Source organism: Trichechus manatus, unplaced genomic scaffold (genome assembly GCF_000243295.1).
Source record: "Trichechus manatus latirostris isolate Lorelei unplaced genomic scaffold, TriManLat1.0 scaffold00053, whole genome shotgun sequence".
In the NCBI taxonomy this organism is placed as follows: domain Eukaryota; kingdom Metazoa; phylum Chordata; class Mammalia; order Sirenia; family Trichechidae; genus Trichechus; species Trichechus manatus.
In genome coordinates this window covers 11,793,030-11,815,707 of record NW_004443989.1, presented here as the reverse complement: position 1 = coordinate 11,815,707, position 22,678 = coordinate 11,793,030, and the positions used below count along the sequence as shown (strand labels likewise).

The following is a 22,678-nucleotide window of genomic DNA, read 5'->3' as shown; positions in this document are numbered from 1 at the left end:
CGCCGTGGCCCCGCCCCGCCTGTCACGCGGCCCCGCCCCTGGACCTGCCGGAAGGGCAGCCCGCGAGCTCACTTGGTTCCAGCCGGTGTCCTGGCTCCTCTGGGCCCGACATGGTTGCCATGGCTGCAGTTACCGCGGCGACAAGGTGGTGGAGGCTGCTGCTGGTGCTGAGCGCCGCGGGGTTAGGGACCGTGGGCGCCCCGCAGCCCCCCAACATCGTGCTAATGCTCATGGACGACGTGAGTCCGGGAGAGGGGCGGCGGGAGCCGAGTTGAGGGGTGCAGGCCAGGCGTCTGGTCGCAGTCAGGCCGCCACTCCTCGTTCTGAGAAGGGACTTCTGTCCTGATTCCTGTCCCGCCCTCTCTGGGAGACCACCTGCCCTCTGTGCTCGTCCCGTGTTGCAGCCTCTCTGAGGGGAAGGAAGGGCCGCAGGGGCGTAGACCCGCCCCAGTGTACCCCTGCTCACCTCGGCCTCACTGCCCTGGGTGGGAGGGGACAGGAAGGGGTACAGAGCTGACCAAGTCCCAGGGCCTGGCCTGCCTCCGACCTGTGGCTTACCTGATCTCTATCTTACCTGAATTAGCCACTCCAGCCCCCTGAGGACTTTGATCAAAGGTCACATCTTCCTAAAGCAGAGGGGGATCAGCTGGGCAGAATGTCACCTGTCCAGCACAAGTGCGGCTGGGGCTTCCCACAGGTGGGATCGATGAGCCAGCAGTGGGGGAGTGGCAGTAACCCTGGGCTCAGCCGCATCTCCCCCTGCCCCGCCCAGGGGACTGAGCCATTGGGCTGTCATTTTGCTGCTCTATCCATCCCTGAGTTCCTTATCCAAGGAGCCAGGTGAGCAAAATGGAGATGCTGGAATTAGTGGACGTAAGGTGTTGGGGGGAATGTAGGAAATTTGACAAGCCTGGTCCCACCTTTCCACATAGCCATGGGCCAAAGTTGGGTTATCCTGGCTCTTTACACCTCAGCAGCTCACCTGTGAGAGTCAGACCCATACAGCCTCCTCCAGCAATGTCCTGAGGACTGGGGGACAATATTGACCATTGCTGATGTTCGATACATATTGGTCTCCCAAAGAGCTACATACAGAATTGTTTGACTATTTTCCCTTGAATTAGAAAATAGAAATGTGGAATGTCTGTTTGTCTCCCCAAGGGCTTTTCTCCTCAAAGTTAAAAAGAAGAGGCAGACAGGGGTGATTGAGAATACTTGGTTCACTACGTTAAGTTTTTCCTCCTCAGAAGCATTGCCAACCCCCATTCCTGTATCTCAGAATGTGCATTGGACCTAAGCAAGCCATTCCCAAATGAGTGGCCTCAGGGCAAGAATGCATTTCTGCCTTGCTGAAGGCTGCCTTTCCTTCTCCCACCCTTGTGGGTAGGTCAGAAGAAATGACTCCTCTTTCACTCACATGGGTGCTTGTTCCCCTTACCATAGCTGCTGGGAGCTGCCCTTTGTCCCTATACCTTTATTTTTTAAAAATTATCAGTGAGGTGTGTACAAAATGAAAAAAAAAAACCTAGAAAAACATAGAAAAGTACAAAGAAAAAGTCCAAACTGCTCAGGAGCCTGCTGCCCAGAGCAATTGCTCAGTGCGTGGTGTGTGGGACCTTCCTGTCCTCTTGTCTGTTTGTGTCTGTCTCTCTAGACCCCACCCACACACACACTTATATTGCACATACATGCAAGAGATCTACATATAATTACACATATGGCACACTTCTAGGAAGAAAAGAGGTAACAAAGGGCAGCGACTAAGTTCTCTGTGACCCATCACCCTTAACAGAAACTCATTGCCCCCTAAGCAATGACTTCCCCTCTTGACTCCCTCTCATCCCTGGTAACCACTTTTGTCTATACCTTTGCCTGTTCTAGACATTTCACGTAGTTGCGATCATACAATATTCATCGTTTTGTGTCTAACTTATTTCACTTAACATCACATTTTCAAGGTTCATCCCTGTTGTGACATGCATTAGGCCTTCATTTCTCTTTGTGGCTGAGTAACATTACGTTGTATAGGTGTACCACATTTTGTTTATTCATTCATCTGTTCATGGACATTTGGGTTGTTTCCACCTTTTGGCTACTGTGAATAATGCTACAGTGAACAATGGTGTACAGGTGTCTGTTTGAGTCCCTGCTTTTAATTCTTTTGGGTTTATACCTAGGAGTGCAATTTCTGGGTGATATGGTGACTCTATGTTTAGCCTTTCGAGGAACTGCCAATTTTCCACAGCAGCTGCATCATTTTAAATTTCTACACCATTTGTTCGTAAATTTAAATTTGCACAACAGATTTATGAGAGCTTGCTTCTTTATACTGAACAAAGATTTAGATAGATAAATGGATATATTGTAGATTCTATTTCCCCATGAGCATGGACATGTTGGGCCAGAGGTCAGGAGAAAGGAAAATGTATGCAGGCACCATCACTGGTGGAAGATCAAACAGAAACAGAGCCGTGGAACTGGCAAAGCCTGGGGCACAGGTGGACCCCGGTCACGGCCCAGCTGGCCGTCTGTGAGCACACTTATCCTGTGGTTCCCTGTGTGGCTCCCTGTGTGCCTCGCCATGTCCCCCTGGGGAGATACATGTGTCAGACGGACCCTCACTCGCATCTCCCTGCTCTTCCTGTAGATGGGCTGGGGTGACCTGGGGGTGAACGGAGAACCTTCCAGAGAGACCCCAAATTTGGACCGGATGGCCGCAGAAGGCACGCTCTTCCCCAGCTTCTACTCGGCCAACCCCCTGTGCTCACCATGTAAGTCATGCTTGCCTGCAGCTGGAGCGGGGCCAGACAGCCAGGGTTGGCATCAGCCTTGCTCATTTCCATGGTACCCGCCTGGGGCCAGGGACCTTGAGACATTTCCTTTTGGATACCTGACTCTCAGGAACATTTGGGCTCTGTGGTGTGGGACACGGGTGCGTCAAGGCACCTCCATGGACTTGAGTCTTTAGGGGATTTCCGAGGTCGAAGCGCTGCCTTGGCTGCCATGGGTGTGCATGGTGTTGGGGACAAGCTGCGATAAGGCCTAGGGGGCATCACATTCCCCTCTCCTCCCAAAGACAGGCCTGTGTGGTCATACAGCCTGATGCCTGCTGTTCTTGGGGAAGACTGAGGGGAGCGTCTCCAGGGGCCAGGGGTCTAGAAGGAACAGCTGCCTAGGAGAACAAGCCTTGTGCAGAGGCCCATAGTGCCATGTGCAACCAGTGACCCCTTGTGCAGGGGGACGGTGGTGCTTGACCTGGGGGCTGCCGAGAGACCAGTTGCAGCCCTGAGGAAACCCAACATGGCACACACATCACAGACATGACACCCACGTCACAGACATGGTGCACATGCATCACAGACAGGGCGTATGCGTCACAGACACAGTACGTGTGTCACAGACATGCACGTGTGTCACAGACACAACACGTATGTCACAGACAGCACATGGCATCACAGACAGCGCAGGTACCACAGACAGCACACGTGTCACACGTGGTACGCATGCATCACAGACAGGGCGCACATGTCACAGACAAGGTGCATGCGTCACAGACAGCACACGTGTCACAGACATGGCATACATGCATCACAGACATGACATGCATGATAGACGCTGTGTATGAGTCACAGACATGGCGTGCACATCAGACAATGCATATGTCAGACAGCGCACAGACATGGCGCGTGCATCACACGCACACCACTGACGTGGCACATGTCACAGACATGGTGCACGTGCATCACAGGGCACACATCACAGACACGGTGCACATGCATCACAAACACAGTGTGCATATCAGAGATGTGCATATACGTTACAGACGGGGCGACACACGTTACATGGTGCGCGTGTGTTACAGACGGTGTGCACACATCACAGACATGGCACACATGTCCTAGACACGGTGCCATCACAGTGCCCTTGCCCTCATGGCGCCTTCAACCATGTTTCTGTCATTTCCATGCAGCCCGAGCAGCTCTGCTCACAGGACGCCTGCCCATTCGCAACGGCTTCTACACCACCAACGGGCACGCCCGGAACGGTATGCCCTCCCACAAGGGGCCCCTGTTGGCAGGGCAGCTGGCATCGGGGCAAGGATGAGAGCGGGAAGTGGGTGGAGGCCCACATGTAGTGAATGGGCACCACTTGGTTCCAAGACAGGCTTGCTCACCCAGATCAGATATGGTTCTTATTAAGACGAAGCACAGTTTGACAGCAGATTGCAGCCCTCCCATCAGAAGGCACGGCCGTGTAGGGGCAGAAGCACGGCCTCTACCAGACCTTCCTTCCCACTCCCAGGGGCGCAGCCTCCCAGAAGCATCTGCCCCCCTTGGATGACAAGCTGTATGTCCATAAAGAGATTGATGGAGCTGGGTGGGGCAGGGTACCAGATAGAGAGTGCAGGGGAGCTTCGAAGAGGTCTCTAGTTACCACTCAAAGAGGAAGTGAGGTTTCAGGTGGCCTGTGAAGAAAGGAGGGTATTCAGAGCAGATTGGGGAGCCAGGGAGGGTTGGGGGTGAGTATGGAGACTGAGGGCAGAGCAGGTGGGTGGGCAGAGGGCCAGTGGGAGGGAGCCATGGACCCTGTCCCCACTTTCCATGCCCCTGCTCACCACCCCCAGTAATGGTGCTGCACTGACGACATGCCGGCTCCCAACCACAGCCTTGACCCTTACCCCGATGGGGGTCAAGGACAGACCGACTTTTAGGCCCATTACCAGCTAATGTGAAACATCTGCCAGCCATGAGATCTGCTGGCCTGTGCACAACCTGAGATCAGCTGTGTTGTTCTCCACAGCATACACACCCCAGGACATCGTGGGGGGCATTCCAGATTCGGAGCGCCTCCTGCCCGAGCTCCTGAAGGAGGCCAGCTATGCCACCAAGATTGTTGGCAAGTGGTGAGTGCTGCACACCCGTCTGAGCAGGTCCTGCACAGCCCCCGCCATGTGCTGCTTTCCAGGGGTCATCATGGAAACTTTCCAAATGGGGAACGATTCCTGGGAGGAAGTGGGCACAACCAGGCCAAGACGCACCCCACAGCGTCCCATCAGCTTCCCTCTACACAGAACCCAACGCTGTCAGCCAGCAGAGGCACCTTCATCTGGGCCGGACTATTCTGAATAGGACGCAGTCAGGGTTGGGGGCGGGCAAGTGGCTCTGAGTTATGGGATGGGGAATAGCAGGGATGAGTGCCTGTGTAGCCACACTGCCCCACGCTGTGTGTACACGTTGCACCTCTGTCATCCCAGTGGCGCCCAGGTGTGCAGCCTGGGGGCTGTATGAAGGTAGAGCCCCTTTGAGCCCCAGAACCTACTTCCTGTCCCCCTCCCTGATGACTGCCCAGCTCATGATCCTCTCTCCTGGGCTCTGCCCCTCGCTCAGAACCCCTCCCCCACCCCCTCCCCCATGGGGCAGCAGCTCGGAGCATGTTCAGATGATGCTAGTGGAGGCCAGGCCAGCAGTCCGAGGATACCTGGGGAGTGACTAGGGCTGCCTAATGGCTGAGATGGTGGGCGTTTCTGCATGCTCCAGACAAGCAGAGACCACTCTGCCACATGGTGGCCCTGAGGATGCAGGGGGTGCTGCATGTTGGGCCAGGGCCAAGCACCACCTGCAGTGTCTACCATGCAAGGAGAGCTTGGGCAGAGTAGTGGGGAAACCAGAGGTCAGGTGGTGAGCGCTGCAGGCCAGGCCGTCTGCCTGTCCTGGCAGGAAGCCCCACAGCTGGGCCTGTGGCCTGTAGGCTGGTGGAGCTGCAACAGGAACCTCCTCAATGCCCTAGACGGCCTTGCCAAGACACCGGTTGCAGTGATCGCTGTCGTGGTGATCACAGTGTGGGAATGGCTGCACTAAGCTCTCAATCTCGGGTAGTGAGCCACCCGGGCACATCTGCAACATGGAGTAGCCTGTCCCTCCTCTTGTGGGCCAGCACTCGGACCTGACCGTCCTAGCTGGCAGAGGGAGGCTTGGTGCCTTGTCATTCAGACGTGGTGGATGTAGTGATTACCTGATGGAAAGGTTTCATGTTGGCAGACCCAGAGAAAGTACCAGGCCCACAGCTTGCAGGGGTAGGGTCGGGGGGAGGTCCTGAGAGTCAAGAAGAGTCAGGAAGAAGTGTCCTGGGGTGATGGCATTGGCACGATTGTCAGCTTTGTTGTGATTTAACACATCAGGGCCCAGCTCCTGTTCACTGGCAGAGCCTCTCGAGTCCCCGTGCCCGTGGTGCCTTCACACTTTGCTGGGGCTGGGGGCTGGGTGCAGGGCAGGGGGTCTGAGCCCTCCCCAGGTGAGGCCACCTGGCACCCTGTGTGTGCGGCGTGGCACACTTGGTGAGCACTGCCTCACCAGACATGGTATGAAGATGCTGGCGGGGTCCTGAGTTCCTGGGTCCCTGTTCCTAGGCACCTGGGTCACAGGCCCCAGTTCCACCCCCTGAAGCACGGCTTTGACGAGTGGTTTGGATCCCCCAACTGTCACTTTGGACCTTACGACAACAGGGCCAAGCCCAACATCCCTGTGTACAGGGACTGGGAGATGGTCGGCAGGTAATGCCCTGTCCCTGTTCCTGCCTGGTCACCGTGTACAGGGACTAGGAGGTGGTCAGCAGGTAACACCCCATCCCTGCCCCTGCCTGCAGGGAGCATTGGGTGAGCTGCTCTTAGAGCCCCACTTCGCCCCCCACAGGGTAGCCAGCTCTGTGGCCCCCTAGCTCCAGCTGAAGCTGTGTTCTCTCTGCTTGTAGGGCTCTGCCCCAACACCTCAGGTGCTCATATGGGGTCCTTTGCTAGAGACCACACTGTGGGGTTTCACTTTCCAGGCCCAGCTCCCTGTGATCACAGTCAGGCACAGAGTGTGGGGGCTCAGGCCTGCACCACCCACTAGGAACCCTGAGCCTGGCAGAAGTGTCGGCTGCGCCCTCAATGATTAGGAAAACAGTTGCAGGATTGAGAAGTGATGGGCTGAAGTGGGCACCGAAAGCGATTCCTCCAGCGTGGCACTTTGCAGGAATGTTGTTTGGTTTAGCTTTTGGAAGCTCTTGTCCCATGTCAGTACCAAAGGCAGAGCCAGCCTGTTGCCTTTTCTGTAACAGCTTTTTGAGGTGTAACCACACAACTCACCCATTTAAAGCATACAACTTAGTGGTCTTCAGCATATGCATGGACTTGTACACCCACCACCAGTTTTAGAGCTTTTTCATTTCCCTAAAAGGTAACCCTGCACCCTTTAACTGTCACCCCGTCCCCCCAGCCTCCAGCCCCAGGCAACCACTGATCCACCTCATTGTGCTTTTATCATTTGCAGCTCCACTCCTGCTCCCAAAAGGCAGGACAGCAACAGGGCTGTAGTTCACCTCATACTGCACAGGCCTGGTGTCAGGGTGGGTGTAAGACAGCTAGTTTGTGTCATATGCTGCTTAATGAGGCCATGACTTTGCTGTGGAGTCTAGGAGAAGGAGGCCTTGTCCTGGAATCTGAGTTCCTCTGAGTCTGTGTTGGTTTCAGATTTTATGAAGAATTCCCAATTAATTTGAAGACCGGGGAAGCCAACCTCACCCAGATCTACTTGCAGGTAGTGGGACCTGCAGTGGGCCGGCAGGCTGGGGCAGGGTCTGCCTGGGACTGAGGGAGATGCGCTTTCCTCCCAGGAAGCCCTAGACTTCATCAAGAGGCAGCAGTCTCAGCATCGCCCCTTCTTCCTCTACTGGGCCATCGATGCTACGCATTCACCTGTCTACGCCTCCAAGCCTTTCCTGGGGACCAGTCAGAGAGGGCGGTGAGTCTGGTCATGGAGTGCTGGTGACTGCCTGGTGGCCTTAGTTGAACTCAACCCCTCCAGGGATGGGCGCTGAGCTGCAGTGCTCCTGTCCACAGAAGGATGGTGTCCGTGGCTCGGGAGCTGCCCTGCAGTGGAGGGGATGGTGCTCTTGGGAGCGCCCTGATACCCTTATCACCTGGGGTCCCGCAGGTATGGGGATGCTGTGCGAGAGGTCGATGACAGTGTCGGGCAGATCCTGCAGCTGCTCCGGGGCCTGCGCATCGCAGAGCACACACTCGTGTTTTTCACATCTGACAATGGCGCTGCCCTCGTTTCTGCCCCCAAACAAGGCAAGTGTGCCTGGTGGCCCCCCTCATGCCCACTGGTAGGGCTGTGCAGAGCTATGGGGGGAGAGCCGAGGCAGGGGAGCCGAGGGGACAAGGGCTTGTGTGCATGGACACAGAGAGAAGGGGGGAGGGGCAGGTGTGGTTGCCTGTGGATGTGGTGTGGGGAGTCAGGTACAGGTGGGGGCTGGGGCAGGGCCACACCGCCTCCCATGGAGATGGGGTGTCCATCAGCATGCATTTCCCACCAAGCGGCTCTCCCCGCTCTCATCCCTCAGCCCCTCTCTGCGCTCACCTTGCTTGGTCTGACCTGCCTGCCTCCCACCTTGGCCTCATTCTGACCCACGAGGTCTAGAGAGCAAGCTGGGGACGGGAGTGTGGCGCAGTGTCACACGTGTTTTCCTGACGACCACCGCCAAGCAATTCCAGAGCTTTCTGGCCTCATACCTGCATCTGAGCTCCTCACCCGACCCCAGGTTTTGTGATGATCTCGATGCATTCAGCAGCACTGCCTGGACAGGCAGCCAGAATGGCCACACCTACTGCTGAGCAAGCTGCAGGCCTCGGGGTGCTGCCCAGGCTGACTGTGACCTTTCTTCCTCCAGCTGGTAGTAACGGCCCCTTTCTGTGCGGGAAGCAGACCACCTTCGAAGGGGGTGTGCGGGAGCCAGCAATCGCGTGGTGGCCCGGGCATATCCCCGCGGGACAGGTAAGGGGCAGACTGGGTGTGGCCGTGTCCCTCTTGAGAGTCCTTGCAGGGCACCTATGGTCATCGGAGGTACAGCTGGACTCTGCTGGGCTGAGCAGGTGGGAGTGGCTGACCTGTGATTACATTAATCACTGAGGGAAACAGAGTGGAACAGGTTTCTTTCCTGTGGGACTTGTCAGAACCTTTAGTTTGCTAGTGTGATCATGAACTCCCCGAGGGACCTAGAGTAAGCTGAGTGTTCTGAACTCATGTGGCCACAGACTCTCTTCCCCAAAGTGCATCTCCCAGGGAGTGACCTGGCACGGGAACACTCGGTAGCGTCCCTCCCTGGGCACAGGAGCCCCATTGTGTGAGCCTAGGCCCACATGGTGCACTGGTCCCCCACCCCAACACTGTCAGTGCCCACTGGGGAGTGGGGAGCTACCTGTACCTGCTGCTCCTCCCCACCTTCCAGGTGGGCTCATAGGAAGCCAACACCGCAGGCCCTCACACTCCATCTGCTCTCCAGAAGCGTTCAGCTGGGAAACATGCGTGTGTGGTAGTTGGATTCCTCTGCCCCAGGCCAGCCCAGCCCGTGCCCGCACGTTCCTATTCCCTGAGGGGAAAAGAGGCATCGTGAGCTGCCTCTCCCCACCACCTCCCAGCTCTGCAAAATTAAATTAGATGGGTGTCGGGCTGCGTGCTGTGATAACCGTCGTGGAAGGGCTTGTTTAGAAACTCCCTGACATTTGTCCACTGGCTTCACACAGTCCGTCCTCCCACTTAGGCAGGGGCGACTTTATTAATTGTCACCTTTGATTCAGATTTAAAGCTTGAAAGTGCTGATAACGGCATCAGTGACCCTTCTCGACATGAGGCCTGAGCCAGCGGGTTTCATTTCCTTAAAGGGATTACGTGCACGTGGAGAGTTTATGTTTTTCAAACAGCACATCTTGTGGAGTGCACCAGCTGTTCTGGGCTGATAGGAGGATGATCAGATACCTGCTTCCTCTCACCTCCCCATCCCAGCCACCTCTCCTCCTGGCTGATCTTCCCAGACACTCGAAGTGTCTGCATTTTTTTCTTTTTCTTTTCTTGTCCTTAAAGAAATACTAGAAGGGAGGGAAGTGACTAGGATGGAAGGACACTGTTGACCAAAATCCCAACGACGTCTCTCTTCTTCCCCTTCGGGAAGGCTGTAAAGGATTTTTAACCAAACATTAGTAGCCCTATGCTCCCCTCCCCTGCGCCCTGCAGAACCCAGATAATGCTGTGACTGTGAAGTGCACCTTCCACTTCAGTAGGATGTTTCTCCTCCCTCGGAGGATCCTCATGTAAGTCAGGGCAGGCCTGGGTGACACAAGCGATGATCCCCCTGGCTGGTGTCAGGAGGGTCCGGGGTAGCCAAGATCCCAGGGCTGGTGGGGTGGCCGCTTGGTCTGACTGGCAGTGGGAGTGGAGGCCACAGCACTGCCTGCTGCTGCCTGCTCAACTGGAGCTGCCACCAGCCTTCCTGGGCTCTGCCCAGCAGACACGGTGTCCATCTGTCCTGCAGGCTGGTCCCAGTCAAGCCCTTGTCTCCCCATTGCCCAGCCCAAGCCCCAAGATGCAATTAAGGAGCAGGGGCGTGGACTCCATTGGGGGGTGGGGGTGGCTGGTATCAAACACAAGGAAGAGCCCCAGGCTCCTCCTGTCACTGAAACTCATCCCAGCATCACAGGCACGACCTGGTGAGCAAAGAGGGGACCAAGCGGCCCAGCGTGTTGACATGAGCAGAAGATGCGCGGCCCCTGCCCTCCTCACGGCTCTCAGGACTCGGAGTCGGGGCTGCAGCCAACTCATGTGGGCTCACAGGACCTGGACCACCAGTTCAGTCAGGGGCCATCGTCCAGGAGGAGACTGGCCCCAGCCACGCTGCGCCCACCACACCCCCTTGCCCTCAGTGTATTCTGAACCCAGTGGGGTCCTCTCTGCTGGGACCCATACCTGACTGGGAAAACCCAAAATGGCTTTGAGTTGTCAGTGTCAGCCAACCCTAACTGGCCCCATCCTGGAGAAGCAGCCTGGTGACAGTGACACTCCTGTGTCTCTCGGGTGGACCTCTTCCATGAAGAAGTTGGTGGATCCATCCAGGCTGCATCTGTGCCAAGTGAATGCAAGAAGTGCCAGCATTGGGCACCACTCAGAGGACCCCACTGGCCCCAGCCATCTCACAGTGTTAGTGTGTGGGGTCTCGGGCCACTCCAAGCCAGTGGTGTCAGCAGCTCAGCGGCTCAGGGTCTCCAAGCTTGTTAGAATGGGAGTGGCTGCATTCTCCCTCTACCTACTTCTGACTGAGGAGAGCCCAAGGCCAAGGAGCCCATGTGGCAGCCATCCCATGAGCAAGGGCTCAGCTCGGGGGCCAGACCTACCCGGTTTGAGCCCCCTCTCTGCCCTCATGGGTTCCGAGGCTGGCCGAATCCCTCAACCCTGGTGTGCAGCTCTCTCCCAATGAAAGTAGGGCACTAATCCACACCTCTGCAGGGTTGTGAGATGTAAGTGCACTCATACGTGCTGAGCACATGGCTGAGGCCATGCACATGCACCAGCCTAGAGGATCATGGATGGACACAGAGGTTCCCGGCGAGTCTGGGGGCATAGGGGTGGTACATAGGGGAAGGTGGGGATGCCTTCACCCCACGCATGCGGACATGTCTGTGTGGGGTGTATGTGTACATGTGTGTATATGAGGGTCAGGGATGCCTTCACTCCGTGTATGCAGACACTATCTATGCCAAGTATGTGCTGTGTGTGAACACGCATCTCCAGACACGGCTAGGACCCAGCTGGGAGGTGAGCACGCATGCCCCCGAGCCCTCTGGGTGCCCAGGCAGTGGGTCATGCTGTGTCGGTTTCAGGTGAGCCACCAGCTGGGCAGCCTGATGGACCTTTTCACCACCAGCCTGTCCCTTGCAGGCCTGGAGCCACCCAGTGACAGGGAGATCGATGGCCTGGACCTGCTCCCTGTCCTCCTGCAGGGCAAGCTGATTGACAGGTCGGTGCTAGATGGACGTCCCCATCCCCTCCATCACTAATGGCCACTGCAGTTGTTCCACCTATCTGGTGGCTGTGACTTTAGATCAGGCACATTTGTGCTGAGGGAGGCTGGTGGAGGGCAAGAGGGAGTCCTGGTGGATGAGCCCTGGACCCTTGGTTGGCAGCTGGTGGTGGGCCCACCTCGGGGGAGGTGTCAGGGCACAGCCACGGAAGGTGGGGGAGGCATCCTGTGGCTCTCTGCAGGCCGGGGCGCTGGTGTGTGCTGCCCTGAGCGCCGTGTCGTCCCTTCCCCTGCCCCCTGTCTCTGGCTCACATTGGCAGTTCTCACAGTGTGATCCTTTCTGCTTCAAGTGCAAGGGGTAGAAGAAGTTGCTCTTACTGGTCCTAGGGTCTGACTGGGAGAAGGCCACTGCCCCGCCCCAGCACTGCTGGGTCTGATGCCCAGTGTCCACAGTCAGAGACAGAGCACCTCCTTATGGCTCTGAAAGGCTTGCGTATAAGAAGCTCCTTAGAAAGGAGACAGCTTCTTCCCCACAGGACTGCTGCGTGCCAGCTCTGACTTTGTGGATGGATTGAGGACCTGGCCTGGGAGGGGTGTGCTGCTCTCAGGGCCCCTGCCCCACCAGGCCTTTCTCAGCTGCCCATGTCTGCCTGGTGGACCCCATCCTGCAGCCCCCCTCTCCATGAGAGTGGGCTTTCTCGCCACAGCCCCAGGAAGGGTGGGCTGTGAGGGCTTGCCACTGTTTGTCACAGAAGGATGTAAGATACAGCACTTCATCTGTTAATGTCTGGAGAGAGCCACACAGGAGAGTGGCATCTGTGCTTGGCCCTCGAGTGCGCTGGAGCTTAGGGCTTGGACAGAGGGTCCTTCTGTCACTCATGGCCCCTCCTCCAACAGGCCTATCTTTTATTACCGTGGCAATGAGCTGATGGCCGCCACTGTGGGACAGTATAAGGCCCACTTCTGGACCTGGACCAATTCCTGGGAAGAGTTCAGACAGGTAACAATGGCTGGGGGACAGGCGCCGGGTCTCTCCACACAGGGCTCTAGATGGCCAGAACAGAGGGGCCCCTTACCCTTCTGTGACCCTCCTCCCTGGTGTGACCTCCTGGGCACCACCGCCGCTGCCTGTCCTTGAGTGGAGACAATCTCAGGCACAGAACGGGGCCAGGTGGGCGACGAGGACGGTAGCAGGGCATTGTTAAAGCTGGGGCAGGCGCCTGTGTCCTCTTCCTGCTTGCAGTGTGTCCCGGGCCCCAGAGGCGTTAGGAGCCCAGTTCGGGTAGCTCAGGGACAGCCGTGGGGCTGGGCCATCCTGGGAGGTGATCCAGAGTGGCTTTCTGGCCCTGCCCCACACCAGCCCCCCACAGGTTGCCAACCTCCCCTCACACCTCTGGTCCCCCTTTCCCAGGCTGGAGGCTGGGAGGTGGGTCTGCAGTCTTAGCACTGTCCTTTCTGGCTGGCCCAGGGGCCCCCCACTGCCCATGAATGAGGCTGTCATGGCGTTTTCCCTGGGGTTGAAGGTGGGGGACAAGTGTGCATCTGGGCAGGATCTTGTTTGATCTGTCAGCCCCCTTCTGTGACTGTTTCACAGCCCTTAATGCTGACCACCCACACCCCAGGGTGGGCAGAGTACAGGCAGGGACCATATTAACCCTGCCGTGGGTTCTGGGGCCCCAGCCTGCACGGCCCTCCCTTCTGTCCTATACTCTCATTCTCTCCCCTCATGCCTTCCCGCCTTGGTCCCACACTGCCTCCTCTTACCCCTCCTCACTCCCTGCCCCATCCCTCCACCCTACTCTCCCTGGCCCCTGGTCTTTCCCTGGCTCTCCTCCTCCCAGTATCTCTACCCCATCCCCCTCCCAGCCTCAGTGAAAACCTTGCTAATTTGCCTTAATGGGAAGGAAAATCAGTTTGAGTTAATGAAAAATCTTAAGTAATGGAACAGTCTGAACCAATTGATGCAAATCACAAATTTATCGGGCATTGGGCAGGTGTCCTGGAGCAGGTGGATGGGGGGCAAGTGGCCACTTAGTCTCCCTCTCTGCCCTGGGCCCACCTGCCACCCAGCAGAGAGACTGGCTGTTCCTAGGCTGCACAGGAGCAACCCACCCATGGAACACTCTGCTCATGGAGCTGTCTGTATGGCTGCAGCACCGTGCAGACCCTATTGGGTCTAGGAGAGCGTGAGCCTAGGCCGGTTACCACCTTGGGTCCTGTGGTCAGCTCCTGCTTTCCAACTGGCAGGTCGGGCAAAGCGCAAACTCCCCATCAGAGGTAGGAAAGGGGTCAGAGGTGGGGGTGAGGTCAGAGGTGGGGTGGTCAGAGGGGGCCAGAGGCAGTGGTGGAGTCAGGGGTCCAATTGCTGTATAGCCTGGCCATCACTGGGGCCCTCCCCATGACCCCACTTGCTCCAAAGATGCCTCTCTCCTTCTGACTCCCCACCTTGGGCTCTGCAGAGGCCATTGTTTTCATTTGAAATGGCCAGTGATTCTGGAGACTTTGGTCTGCCTCTCCTGTTCCTTCCAGATAGCACGTAAGGGTGATTTTGCTCAGAGGGTCTTGGGCTTCTCTGAGGGAGAGGCCTGGGGGGCCAGAGAGCCGCCCCAATGTGAAAGGGCCCCTACCCCAGTGGTCACCTTCCCCTTCCCCACCACCCCCCAGGGGGTGTGCAGGGAGGCTTTACTTGCTGAGGCACCACTGGGCCCGGCCCAGAGGTTTGCTTGGTGGCTGTTCCTGGGGAAGGGGCCCCTGCATTCAAGCACAGCAGCCCTGCCCACTCTGATTCACAGGCCTTGGGTGGGCAGAGCGGGGGTCCTGGTGCAGTCCCCGCAGCCCTGGGGAGTGTCCTCTACCCCTGTGACTTCAATCTGTGGGTCTGGGTGAGCCCTCGCTGCTCTGATGGGCTCCTTTCCTCAGGGAGGGCCTTCTCCACTCAGCTGTGTGTCAGCTCATCTGTTCAGATGTCCTCGAATCATGATGTCCTTGAGCTCAAGGAATGTGCTGGCACTTCTTCCACAAGTGGCCTAGGTTGCACCCCTGGTGGGGTCTTGGAGGGCCAGGCCGGGCTCTGCATCTCCCACCAGGCTGCCACCATTCATGGCACCGGTGGCAGGGGGCGGGGGGTGTGCAGGGCAGTGCTCTACTGTATTAGGAATTGTTGTTTACCATACAAGATTCGTGAATACAAGATTTGTGGAGGAGAGCACTGCCCGAGAGCGCTGTCTCATAGGGGGTCTGCCCGGCAGCCAAGGTTGGCAGAGGTCATCTATTCTTTCCCTCAGTAAATTCGGGCGTGGGGGGGTGCAAAGCTGCACCTCTGTGTGCCTAACGCTGAAGATGGAGACATGAGTTAGTGTGCCCACCTCACTGGGGGCAGACCAGAATGACACTCTGGCCACGAGGGACCTGGGGCAGGACTCCCAAGCATCAACAGGGTTGGAGGAGGAGGTGGGAGGGACAGTTAGATATAGCTACCAAGCATATTAGCCTAACTAGATGAGTCTCCCCTCCAAAAAGTTTCCCCTCCACCCCTCCACCCACCTCTCCAAAAACCAGCCTGGGGCCTTCTGGGGACAAGGCCGGGGTGTGGGGGGCAGCCGCACTGCCCTCGGCGTACCTGGGACTCCATGATGGGCAGAGTGTGCTGTGGACACAGACAGCCTAGCCGTCAACACCCCAGTGGACAAGGTCTCCCTCCACAGCCTCATCAGAGAGAAACCCTGTACAATTAGCAGGATTTTAATTAAGTAGCTTATTTGGTTTGCATCCAAATTATAATTTGTGTTTTCTGTCTAGACTTGCGTCCTTCTCCAGTAAAGGCTCAGTGTTTTTATGCCAAATACGGCTGTTTCTCCAGCTGCTAAATCCACATTGTTCTCTAGCATTTCAGCTCCTGGAGGTCAAAAGGTCACCCCTTTTATTAAATTCATTTTTGAGCCCATTATCGGTCGCCCTGAACAGCTGACACTGCGGCTCCTTACTCTCCAGGCATCGACACAGGGCTTGATGGCTCAGTGCAGACAAGTAGAATATAGGCTTCCAACTTTGCGCTGTATGGAAAGCACAGCATTAACTGCTCCGCTGGCCACTGTCCATTACGACACATGGGCACTTAGAAACAGTGTGCAGTCATACAGGCCTGATGCCTGTAGAGAGTCCTCAACTTCGATTTCAGAAGCATGACTCCCCCACACCCTCCGCCTGTCCCCAGTTCAAGTGTTAACATTGCACATGCCACAGCCACGTCTCCAACACCTGTTGATAGTCATCTGCATTGGCTGGGTTGCTAACGCCAATCCATTATAGGGTGCTCTGGACACCAGTGCCTTAGGCAGGGAGCGCCTCCTCCTGCATGCTCTCCCCTTGTGGCAGACTTGTGGGGGTTTCCCCCTAGAAATCCGGGAGCCCAGAGGAGCAGCCTTCAAGTACCAGAACACAGATCTACAGATTGATCCCTGGCCATAGAGGGTCATAGAGCCCAGACCACAAGCTTACGTGTAAGGTCCACTTTAATGCACATCAGAGGCTGCCCCCTGGGTAAAGAAGCATAGAAGGGCAGAAGGCAGCCCTTGGCATGAGTGGACCAGGGCTGGGTGTTCTGCTCCTGTGTCTTGGTGTCAGGGGGCAGGGGGGAGGGGGGAGCTGTGACCACACACGTGAGCTTTTAAAAGGAGAATTAGCTTATCTTCCATTTTCTCAGTCTTTTCTTGAACACGTTAACCATAGTTGCTTTAAAGCCCTCGCCTGTTACTGGGTCACCTGTACGTCCTTTTCTGTTGTCTGTGTTGTCTTTTGGCTTTTGGTTGTGTGGTCCTCACTTGTCTTGTGATTTTTGAAGGAACGTTGTGAACTGTTACCTTCTACCCCACCCTTTCCTCTACTAGGCAGATAGAATAGGGGTGTTAGAAGTGAGCTTTCCCTTTCAAAACTAGTGGCAATCAAGATATGAAACTGACTAAATAAAGACACTCATCACCCCTACCCAAAGTAGGGAGGATGGTGGGGAACATGATTCCTCCACAGCTCTGGGCCCAGTGGTCACCAGGGGCGGCCCTCAGGGAGACTTCAGTCATTGGCTCTGCCGCCCGGGCTCAGGGTGCCACCAGCTCTAAAGGGTGCACCCTCCTCTGCCTCTCTCTTGCAGGGCATCAATTACTGCCCAGGGCAGAACATCTCGGGAGTCACGACCCACACCCAGGAGGAGCACACGTCACTGCCTCTGCTGTTCCACCTGGGACGAGACCCCGGGGAGCGCTACCCCCTCAGGTGAGCTGAGTCACCCACATGCATATCTGCAGGGTGGACCTCTGTGGACTACTGAGACCCAAACCAAGAGAACGTGTCAGACAGCCTTGGCAACTGCCAGCACCATGCCCATGACACTTTATTCTTAGTTGTTTTCCCAATATACAGAAGAGCTATAAGCTCTTTGAGGGGACACGAAGGGCCGACGGTGTTGTCCCTGTGTGCCCCCTCCCCGATGGACCCCCCATGTGCCCACTTTTCCCGCACACTATCTGTGTGATCTGTTTCGGGGTGCCCCTGCCCCCTCCTGTACTGCTCCCCCCGACTTCCACAGTGTGCAGTGGCATCTCGTTGTGGCTTAATTCCCATTTCTGTCCCTGGTGATGAATGGCATCTTCTGTGCTTGTTTGCTTTCCTGGGAATGGTTTAAGTGGCAGAAAGGCTTGTGCCCACTGAGGTCACCCGGCTTCAGGGCACTCTACTGTGAAACAGTGATGCCGGCCTCATGACACACACGTGGGCCATTTAAAGTGTTTTCTTAGAAAATAATAGAAGGACTCAAGATGCTGAAAGTACTTGTATTGGAATTTTACAGCTGTCAGTGGCATTTTCCTTTTTTCCAAATTTCTCGCCCTGGGATGGCAGTACTTCATAATGAAGCAAATTCCCATCACTTAACAATGTTCTGCATGCACTTCGTGCTGAGGAGGCTGCAGAGAGGTGCCCACGCGGCCTGGCCTGGTGCCAGCACCCCGCCCACTCTGCCTCCAGAGCCCCACCCCAGGGACAGACTGTGGCCACAGGGCACTTGGCCACCCAGCCACATCTCCCAGGTCCCTGTCACACGTAGTCTGCCTGGCGACACGGGGTGGACCACCAAGGAGGTCCTTCTCACAGCCACCCTGAGGGCCTTACCTTCTTCCTGTCTGGGTGCTTGAGTGTGGACACTACTGCCCATGTTCTTGCCCTAACTTCAGTCCTAACCTTAGTATGCCTGTCCCCTGTCCCCTCCTGTCCAGTTGCAGAGTGTCTTCTGTGCCCTCCTCCTGCCCACCACTGGGGTCCAAGTGGCCACGCTGGCCCATGACCAAGCGCCCTCTCCTTTTAGCTTCGTCAGTGCCGAGTACCAGGATGCCCTCCTGAGGATCACCCCAGCCGTCTGGCAGCACCGCAAGGCCCTCGTGCCTGGGCAGCCCCAGCTCAACGTGTGCAACCCAGCTGTCATGGTGAGTGGGCTCCCTGCATGGGCAGCCTGGGGCTGCTTAGGGGTCTGCATGCCTGGGGCTGCTGTATGCCCTGGGGTCCTCCACAGCAAGTGTCTAGGCCATGTGGCTGCTCGGACCAGGGTGCCCTCCTCCTCGGTGCACAGGGCGCCCCCAGGCCCTGACCTCCACAGATAACTGCTGAAAAGCCCCACTGGCTGGGACTGTGGCACCGCAGCCCAGAACCACTTCCCTCCAGCTGCTCATTCTAGAGAGCCACTCGGCCACCTCTGCAGGTGCAGAATGAGCCAGGACCTCCAAAGACTCCAGGACATCATGGCAGAGCCAGCAGCCAGCTGCAGAGTGGGCACCCTGGCCCTCAGGGTCCCCTTCCCCACACCACCCTCCCCCAGCACCTGGCTGCCCCCAAAATTGGTGGTCTGATCGGGGCTTTCACTGAGGGAAAGAGGGAGAGTGCCCCAAGGGCATGTGGAGCTGTGGGGCCTAGCCACTTCTTCCTGATGTGGGCGTCACCATCCAGAGCAGGGGGTGTCCCCTCTCCCTGTACCCCAGCTCTGCTGGGCACCAGTGCAGGAAGAACCAACCTGGAGTGGGGTGCACTGTGGTCAGAGGCACCGCAGCCGCTGTGGGTGCAGTGCCCACCAGACACGTGATGGCGGGGCTTCCTCCTGCCACTCTGCTCTGGTGCGTAGCACCACCACCTCCTTAGGAACCTGATGTCAGACCCCGACGCACCTTAACTCACGAGTGACTTCTCGTGACAACCTGGTGAGATAAAACCACTTCTATTTTTGGCGGAAAAACAGCCTGATTACACCAGGTCCGAGGCACACACAGCCATAGAGGTAGCCCAGAAATGGCTAGAGAGCATTTAAGGTCGCCTCCCACCTGCCGTGGGCAGCAGTGGCCGGGGTCTTATAAGGCTACGGCTCACAGGGTAGGGACGCGAAACAAACAATGCTCTGGCCATCCTGAACGGTCTCAGGCCCCAGGGCCGCCCGGCAGGGACAACAAGCAGATCCTCAATGAGCACACCCAACAGGCAGCCCCAGCAGGTGGGATCATAGAACCCTAGGGGACCCACCTGCCGGCACCGTCCAACGCCACTACGCCTGCCTTGTTCACCACGCAGCCACATGCAGCCGTGACCTGGACAACAGGGCAGGCCATCCACTCAAGGAACAGACAGCACGTGCCTAGTGTCCTGCACCCGCCCCATCAGCAGCTCCCACAGTGCCCCGACACCCCTTCGTATGCCCAACCCGACAGCTGCCTGTGCCCGTGGATGAGTTGGGTCGAGTTCCAAAGGGACTGGTAGGGGGAAGGCAGCGCTTTTAGGAGCTTACATACTTTTAAACATGGGCTTTTTCTCTGTAGGAGAAAAAACTGATTCAAGACCCACAGACTGCAGCCAGGCAGCTGCCCGCAGACTCCTTTGTCCCCTAAGCCCCCTTGAAAGCAGAATACACAGAGCTCGGCTGGCCAGGTGGACGTGTCCACCAGGAGGTGTGATTGCTGGCTTGGCTGGAGCTGTAATGAGCTGTAATGGGAGGACATCGTGCACAGGAAGCAGAGTTGATCACAAGGCTGTTTTCCTACGTTAAGGACTGTCAGGCAGATGGCCACGACGGGCCACAGAGACTGCCAGCCCACAGGAGGGGCAGCTTAGGACAGGCCGGTGGCGGGTTTGTGGCCCCTGCACCTCAACAGCACAGCGGGGGCTCCCAGTGCCCTGCAGCCTCGCTTCATCCTCATGTTGGGAGCCAGGCAGGGGCTACCCACTTCACACAGTCTTGTCTTGTGGTGACTGTGACGTTGTGTCCTTGCGCCCCCTCCCAATAAGCTATCCTTGGAAGGACTCTGCCGCCCTGGGTTGATTTCCAGGTGCACAGAGGTAACCGCCACCACTCGGCGAGGCGCCAGAAGATGTCGCCATCTGCTGGGTGCTGGAGGAACTGCCCACAGCAGCCCTGGAACCTGGGAGACAGTGCGGCTGACCCCGCATCCCCACCACTGAGAACAAACCTGGAACAGTATGGGCTGGTCCCCAGACTTTAGAGAGCACTGTCCACTCGAGGGGTGCGTGATTTACACGCGTATCAGCACACGTGGGCACGTGGTTGTGGGGATGCGTGTTGTGGGTGTGAACGTGTGTCTGTGTGAAGCCTTACATACCCCCTGCCCCGCACCCCTTCCCCATCACCCAGCCCTGGCCAGGCTCCTCAAGCTTCCAAGCCCACAGCCCCACCCAGGATGAGGCACTCGATGACAAGAAGTAAAGTCGCCACGTAGCCTGTCGCAGCCCTTGGTGGCATCTGTCCATCCCAGCTCCACATGAGACACTGGGGAGGCCTTATAGCACGGCCACAGCCTCGGACCACCAAGTCCAGACGGGAGGGGCCCAGGACCTGGTTCTGCACTGCTCCACCGCTCTTTAAGGAGCCCCTGGTAGAACACAAGCTTACGCACTCACCTACCGGCCAAAAGATTGGCAGTTCTGCTGCCAAAAGGTCACAGCCTTGAAAACCCTACGGAGCAGTTCTACTCTGCACACATGGGGTCGCCATGAGTCAGAGTCGATTCCACAGCAACTAACAACTGCCACTCTGCTGGCATTCATGGCTCTGGTGGCTCATCAGCACACACCCGCTCAGGGCTGGCCTTCCACACGGCAGTTAGGCCCGCTAACTCGGGACTGCTAACTTGGGAGTGCCAGCTGACACCTCCCCGGACAGGATGAGCATTGACATCCTGGGAGGGGCGACTCTGGGCCTCCGGGTGCAGAGGGAGGTGGCCCAGCAGTGCACAGCAAGACCAGGCTGCACTGCCCTCCAACCAAGAGGGCTTCTCTACGGCAAGTCTCCTTCCTGGAAAAATGTCCTCACCCAGAGCAGGGCTGTTTATTAAAGTCAGAGAGAGAGAGGCAGCCCAAGGCCTCGCCCCACCCACTATGCTGAAGCGGGCTCAGCCATTGCTCAGGCTCAGCTCTAAAGAACGGCCCAGGAAACCGAAGTTGGCAGTTTAAGCACTTTCTGCTGGTCAAAGCTTTGAGAACCTTCTCGGTCAGCCCTTTCTGGAGGTGTACTGTCCTTTTCTGGCACAGCTGGATGTGGACAGGTCCTTGACTGGGGTCCTCAGGAAGCCTTCAAGGTCTGGAAGCTGTGCATCCCTGTGCCTGGAAGGGTACTGGGCAGAGGGCCAGGGTCAGGGGTCACTGTGCAGCCCCCCCCCCCATGGCCATCCTCACCTCTTTCACCCCAGAAGCCCTTGTTGTTGTCCTGTGGCTGGTTCTGCCTCACCACCCCCACACCCCCAAATCAAAACAGACAGGTGACCACCTGGGAGAGGACCTCGTGAAAACAGGAGGTGATTTCCATGCTGCAGCCAGTTGAGAGGGTGGGGTGGCGGGAAGGAGATGAGTCTAAAAACCTCAAGTTGCTGCTGATTCAGTGCTTGCAATAACCACGTTCTTTTTCTGAATTCTCACTTTGCAGAACTGGGCACCCCCGGGCTGTGAAAAGCTAGGGAAGTGTCTGACGCCTCCGGAATCTGTCCCTGAGAAGTGCTCCTGGCCCCATTAGCACCTGCTGAACCCAGGCCAGTGCCCAGGGTGGGAAGGCTCTGTCTGCCTGGATCTGAAGCTGCCCTGCCCTGCACTCCCAAGGCCGACAGAGGACCAGCAAGGCTGGAGTCGCCCAGGACCTGGCCCTGAAACCAGCAGCCACACCTCAGCCCTCCTCCTCATCGGCCTGATCCTGCAGCCCTGACTACCGCCCAGCTCGGCCCCCAAGCTGCTACAGAACTTGGTGATGGGGAAGACCACTGCCCCCGCATCCCGGCGATCACAGGACTCCTCCACCCGCCTCTGTCCTGGCCCTTCCTCCACATGGCCCACCGCCTCAGGCTGGCCTTGCCCAAGCCATCCCTCCTTCTAGGACCCACAGGGCCCGAGTCACTTGCCGCAGCCTCCTGCTTGTATTTCAGCCCCAGTGTTGAGGGTGCACTGCCAGGGCTCATGTTCAGATCCTCAGTGCCCTGTCCCCTTGCCTGAACCCCGCATGCCTTCCCAGGCCCACCCCTCTCTCCCTGCACCACCCATGAGGGGGGTGAATGTGGAGGGGGTAGGGATGCAGAAGAAGGCAGCACACCCCTGCCTCCACCCAGTAGGAGGCCGATGTTGCTGCCTCCTCCACGTCCTGCCTGCCTTTGGGATCTAGAGTTAGCCTGGCCCCAGCAGCACTGTGAGGCTGTGTCTGTCGTCTGCAGGGCCAGCCACCTCCCCTCTCCCCTAAGAAGCCAGGTGGCAGACAGGACAGTGACCAGGGCTGGAGGAGCACCTTCTCATGCTGTGACTGTCATGCCAAAGAGAAACATGGGAA

General features: G+C 57.3%; 1 protein-coding gene across 1 annotated transcript; it reads left to right on the top strand.

Moving 5' to 3' along the window:
- Positions 1-119: 119 nt before the first annotated feature.
- On the top strand, positions 120-22,016 carry GALNS (galactosamine (N-acetyl)-6-sulfatase). Its single transcript, XM_004377763.2, has 14 exons — positions 120-239; positions 2,648-2,771; positions 3,971-4,045; positions 4,801-4,903; positions 6,407-6,550; positions 7,508-7,574; positions 7,651-7,778; positions 7,971-8,110; positions 8,710-8,813; positions 11,690-11,826; positions 12,727-12,829; positions 16,976-17,097; positions 18,185-18,302; positions 21,794-22,016. Exons 1-14 carry the CDS (start codon positions 120-122, stop codon positions 21,878-21,880), a joined length of 1,572 nt encoding a protein of 523 aa, XP_004377820.1. The 3' UTR covers positions 21,881-22,016.
- Positions 22,017-22,678: the final 662 nt, after the last annotated feature.